Source organism: Grammomys surdaster, unplaced genomic scaffold (genome assembly GCF_004785775.1).
Source record: "Grammomys surdaster isolate TR1022 unplaced genomic scaffold, NIH_TR_1.0 98, whole genome shotgun sequence".
NCBI classification, from domain to species: Eukaryota; Metazoa; Chordata; class Mammalia; order Rodentia; family Muridae; genus Grammomys; species Grammomys surdaster.
Window position 1 is genome coordinate 824,493 of NW_021604577.1, and position 6,094 is coordinate 830,586.

The window sequence follows — 6,094 nt, forward strand, 5'->3', positions numbered from 1 at the left end:
GTGTATATATATATATATTATCATTATTAAAGACGTAAATAATGTTGCACATTGTGCTGGCTAGGTTTTTTTGTCAATTTAACAGAAGCTAGAGTCATCAGAGTGGAGGGAGCCTCAGTTGAGAAAATGTCTCCATGAGATTGGGCTATTGGCAATCCTGTAGGGAACTTTCTTAATTAGTGATTTGATGTGGGAGGGCCCAGCCCATTGTGGATGGTGCCATTCCTGGGCTGGTGGTCCTAGGTTCTATAGGAAAGCAAGCTGAGCAAGCCATGAGCAGCAAGTAATCAGCACTCCTCCTTGGCCTCTGCATTAGTTCCTGTCTTCAGGTTCTTGACCATTTGAGTCCCTGCCATTGAGGCCTCTCTTGATGCATTGTGACTCTGGAAGTGGATGCTGGATAAACCCTCTCCCCGCCTAGTTGCTTTGGTTGTGGTGTTTCATCACAGCATAGTAACCCTGACTAGGACACATGGACGAGATGGATATGCTTGTTTATTTTTAATAAAGAAACCTTAGGAGTTGAGAAGATGACTCAGCTGTTAAAGCAACTGCCTTGAAAGCATAAGGGTTTGTGGGAAAATAGGCCACAGTGGTGTCTCGGAGGCTTTCCACACTGGCGGGTCCCACATACAGGAGAAACGTCTAAGGTTCCAGAGGCTGGAGGCTTTGGCGACGGCAGGCCCCAATGATACGAGAAAGTCCTTGGTTCCAAAAGGGTTTATTTTCATGGCGGATGGTAGATGGATCTGGATGTACCTCCCTGAAACTCAGGGCAGACCTGAGTTAAATAGGGAGGGAGAAAGGGGGAGGTTCTGGGAAGAATGCTCCACCCTCTGGCCTTCATTAGTATGTAAATCCCTAGGGCCTGAGGCCTGTAATCACTCTACAAGTGCACTTTGGGAGGGGCTGTAATGGCCTATGTGACTGAACAATGTAGGTCCATGGAGACTAGATTGTGTGTCAGGACTCTGGGTTCTGGGGACGTGGTCGAACACCTGCCGTTACGAACCAAGATACCCTTATGGAGTCCCACAAGGGTTTGTGTTCAGATCAACAGCACCCACATAAAAAGCTGGGTGCAGTAGTGTATGGATATAATCATGAGGCTGGGGACACAGAGATAGAATTGTCCTGGTGCTCGCTGGCTAGCCAGTCTAGCCATGAACTCTGATTTCAGTGAGAGAATCTGTCTCAAAACATTTCTTGGAGAGACACCACACACAAGTCTACTCACTCCAGATAGGCAACCCACAGCGGACTGAAGTATTGATACCACCAAAGCTCAACTTGGAGAGCTAATGAGTTGTATTGGGTTGCTTACATGAGCAGAAATGACTCAAAGACAGATGCATCACCACATCCCAGCCTGCACCTGTGAGAGTTCATAAAAGGTGGGAAACTGGAGCATACTACACAACCTGCAGGCAGCTCAACTGGTTAGATAGTGTCTTTTCTAAGTGACTCAGTTGGTCCAAACCTCTTCCAGGCAGCTCAACTGGTTTCTGCTTCTTCCAAGCAACTGGTCTGGTCACAGTAGCTTGTCTTATCTGAGAGTTTTATTTGTACCTCAGCTCCAATCTTCTGGTAGAGAGACTCTTAGTTTTTAATACTCTGGCAGGGAGGGCCCCCACTGAATCTGATCAGTTTCAGGGACTTCCTGAAGCTATTTTGGGTTGTTTAACTTCCTGCTTAAGGAACTTCCCTGCAGGATGGAATGTTTCAATCTCCGAGGAAACTGTTACACAACATTCACCACTCCCAGTGTTTAAGAAGGTCGTTGGGCATTGTAGCCAAGAGAACTGTCTGGGGGTAGGGGGAAATCTCAGCTTCCTGAGGCACAGTTTGTATCCACTTAGAATCCTTTAGACTATAAAGAGCAAAGCAGATGGTTTAACTCAACACCTCAGTATAGAAACAAAGAAGCAAGTTCAGACAAGTGAAAGCTGATTCTGGAGCCCAGGCTGCTTGCATCTCTTAAATCCCGTATTCTGTTCACTTGGGCTTCAATAGAAAACCTACTAAGCAGGTGTCTTGTTTTGCAGCTCAGCGTTCATACCAGGACAACCCGAGTATTTGAGGAGCATTTCTGGATGCCACCCCAGCAGCAGGCACCTAAACTCTTAGCAAACAAACAGAAGTGCTATACTTCCAACTCCTGGGGGCTCATAATTAAGTACAAAGGCAAGTCTGGGTTTGAAATTAATAACCGTGGGATTCAGAAATGATTTCAATATAAAAAGAGTGGTTTACTTGTGTTGCAATAAACAACAATGCTTAGGGAAAGTGTCCTGTAAACTTTCAACAGACAAAGATCTAGTTGGTTATTTCAATTCAGGCCTTAGGGGCTTGGCAAGAGTCAGAAGGAGAATAAATCTTTTAAGTCTTAACTGTGTGGAAATGTGTTTTCTTTTTCTCAGCAAAGTAGCTTTTAAATATGTGGTAGGTTCAGCACTGGTTACATACTTGGTGCATATATTCATTTGTGTAATCTTCATGACATCCTTAGGAGGTATATGCAAAAATCAACCCCATTTCACAGATTAGAAAACCAAGACCAGAGAGTAGTTGGCCAAATAGCAACATCAGGAGCAAGCTCCAGCCTCTGGAGTCAGATCAGCATTGTTCTTATTCTTTTTCCTCTTAAAATGTAAGATATTTAGTTTTTTAAGTCCCCTTTCTTTCTTTTTTATTTATTTAGTGACAGGCCCTTAAGCTATAGCCTCAAACTTACAATCTTCCCTTCTGTACCTCCAGAGTCATGGAATTACAGGCTTGAGCCCACGAGTTTGATTTCCTTTTTCATCTTAATTCAGATGCAATGGTGCCACTCCTAGTTTGAATAAATTAAATTACAGAGTCATCAGAGATCACCAATAGACACAATAGCAAATAGAAACATGGAAAGGAGACACTAACCTGTACTTCCGTTTAGATAAATGAGCAAATATTTTATATTAGGGGAAGATTAGTATTTATACACACTCAGGTTCTTTATTCTTATTCCTCCACACACTTGTTTATTTAATGTGTCTTGGAACATATTCCATATTCAGTATTATCACATAAAGGTCTACCTAATTCTGCTGGGCATAGTGACACATGCCTGACATTCCAACCCTAGTGAGGCCAGTGCAGGAAGAATCAGAGGTTCAAGGCCAGCCTAGGTTATGTAGTGAGACCATGACTGAAAAAAAAAATAGTAGGGGAGTTGGAGTTGGAAACTTAAGGGTTCTTTGGGAAGTCTTTTGTATAGTGTTTTGCTGGGGTAAACACGTGAAGGAACATTTAGCTGAAGCAGACACAGGAGAGAGGATGTTCTACTAGAGCAAGCGTGTGAAAGGATGCCTGATAAAGGATTCTTCACTAACGGCACACATGTATCGATCAGTCTTACATTGCATAGCTGAGCTGCGTTTGTTGGGATTCCATAGAGAAAAAGGCACCACAAATCTGGTAATGTGTTGCAGTTTCTTGATGCTTCCACAGACACAAATTCATTGTCTGCATTTTTCAGGATTTGACCATCATCTAGTAAAGGGTATTTCAACTGGGACTATACTTCTTTGTTGGCTTGTTGTTATTTATGAGGGAACTGTCAGGGAATATTTGTACTTTGAATTTTAATTCATCTGTACAATGAATGGTACAAGAGGCTGCACAGCCTCTCCAGGAGAGTTCTGAATGTTATGCAATGCACCTTGCTACTTTCCATCTGACCAGATCTTCACATAGCATACAGCTTTGCTGTGTGGTCTGACAGTGCCTTAGTTAGAGTTTCTATTGCTATGAAGAGACACTTATAAAGGAAAGCATTTAATTGAGGCTGGCTTACAGTTTCAGAGGTCTAATCCGTTATTGTCATGATGAGAAGCATGGTAGCATGCAGGCAGACATGGTGCTGGAGAAGGAGCTGAGAGTCTGACATCTGGATCCCCAGGCAGCAGAGAGAGTGACCCTGGGCCTGGCTTGAGCACCTGAAACCTTAAAGTCCAACCCAGTGACACACTTCCATCAACAAGGCTGTACCTCCTAATCTTTCTAAGTAGTGCCACTCCCTGATGGCTAAGCATTCAAGTACATGAACCTATGGGGCCCATTCTTATTCAAACCACCATAGACAGGGAAGTCAGAAAATAACAAATCTACTGAATGAATGTACAAACCAATTAAAATATTTTAAACTGTGTTGGGAGGGATTATGGAATCTGACTCACTCTGGGTTGGCATACTCATGACAGAGAAGGAAAAAAAAAATCATGTGTCCTTTTCCTGCTGGGACCTAGGAGGCAGTCATTTCCTGTAAGGCATTTTCTGTATTTATCTGCATGGCCTAGCGCTATACTCCCATTTTTTAAAATTACACTGTTTATTTTATATATGTTTTGTCCACATAGATGTCAGTGTGCTGCTCCAGTCCCTCGTGCCTGTGGAGGGCACAGGAGGACATCAAATTCTCTGGAACTGGAGTTACAGATGGTTGTGAGCTGCCACGTGGGTACTGGGAATTGAACCTCCACCCTCTGGAAGAGCAGCCAGTGATCTTAACCGTTGAGCTGTCTCCCCATGCCGTATCAGATAAGCAAGTAGAACTCAGTCTTGCAAAACCCATTTTCCCTCAAAGCGCATGTCGGAACGTGGGTTCCAGGATCGGCATAAGCTAAAACGACTTCTCCATCCAAGCCTCTTGAGATTTCGGCTATTCCTCTGCTTCATGGACTTCACAGATTCCCACACAGGCTGGAGGGCTTAATTAGTGCTAAGTCAAATAGTGATCGGGAAACACTGCTGGCTGCAGACATAGCGGGAGAGAATTAAAGCTGTCAGCTGTGACAAGCTTTGCAGATTAGCTCTGAACTCACCATGATGTAAGTTCTGGCCTTGCCCTTTATTTCCAAGGATGGCACAAACTCAACCACATTATTACTTGTCCGCATGTGGTATGACTTTACTGTGTCCTTTCAAGGTACATACTGGCAGCTGATGCTCAGCCTTGTTAAAACTCATGCTTCCATGCTAGAAACTGAATCTCCTATTGAGTCAGACCCAGGTTATTCTATTAACAAAATGTGCCAAGCGTCTACCCAAGCTTGACCCTAAACTAGGCTCAGTGGGAGAAATAAAGAAAACATAATGTTGAGTGCAGGTGAACTGGAGCACAGAGAGTAGACAGGCTTGCTGGCAAGCCGAAGCAAGCGACTGTGAAGAAAGCAGTAGGCCTGGATTTGTAGGGTGCTGGCATAAACAGAATGAAGGTCCTGATTGGTGTGGTATACTGCAGAGTACAGGCTGGATTCCTGCCTCCACCAGGCTCCAGGACTTGAAGTTCCAAGAGTGTGGGCAAGTCAGATAATCCCTAATCCTCACCCCCTCCGCCACTAAGTCAAAAAGAGAGATGCCCGGGCTTAAAGGAGCAAAAGGAAAGAGAGTTCTCTGACAGACTTCTGTGAAGACAGTCTACACTGTGGGCTATATTGGACACACTGTATTTTAATGCATGACACAAGACAGTTCTTCGAGCAACGTGGCCCAGAGAAGCTGAAAGACTGTATACCCCCATCTACTGCCCTGTCTTCCAAGCTAGAGGCAGCTGACAACAGTGGGGGTAAGTTTCACCCCCAAAATATGATGTTTAAGTCCTGATTTCTGAACTGAAATGGCGAGCGTGACCTTGTTTAGAAATTGAATCCTTGTAGATATGGACAAGAGTTTCAACATGAGAGTATCCTGGACCCTAAGCCTAATGGCCCGTGTGCCCTTATTAAGAGAAAGGAGAGAGGGATTTGATGCAAATGGGAAGGTTATGAAAGATGAGCTGGACATTGGAATGATGTAAGCCAGGGAATGCTAGGTTAAAACTGCATAGGACAGGGAGGAGGCAAGTCCCCCAGACCCCTCAGGAGGAAGTCACTGTGCCACCGCCTTTAATTTAGACTTGTTACTCCCATATCTGTGAGGGGATGCATTTCTGTTAATAAAAGTCATCATCTTTGTAACAATTTGCTGTGGCATTTTTTAAGGAACAAACACACCACCCAAGTTGAGAAGTCTGAGGAAAGGGAGCAAGTGTCGACCTGCTGGATGATCTCAGGTG

General features: G+C 44.1%; 1 protein-coding gene across 1 annotated transcript in view; it reads right to left on the reverse strand.

Annotated features, from left to right (window-relative positions):
* The window catches only part of LOC114633239 (cyclin-dependent kinase 11B-like), a 12,803-nt gene extending 7,866 nt beyond the window's left edge, over positions 1-4,937 (reverse strand). The window contains 1 exon segment of the mRNA XM_028781846.1: positions 4,863-4,937. Within this exon segment, the coding sequence (XP_028637679.1) occupies positions 4,863-4,937 (75 nt within the window).
* Between the last annotated feature and the right edge of the window lie 1,157 nt (positions 4,938-6,094).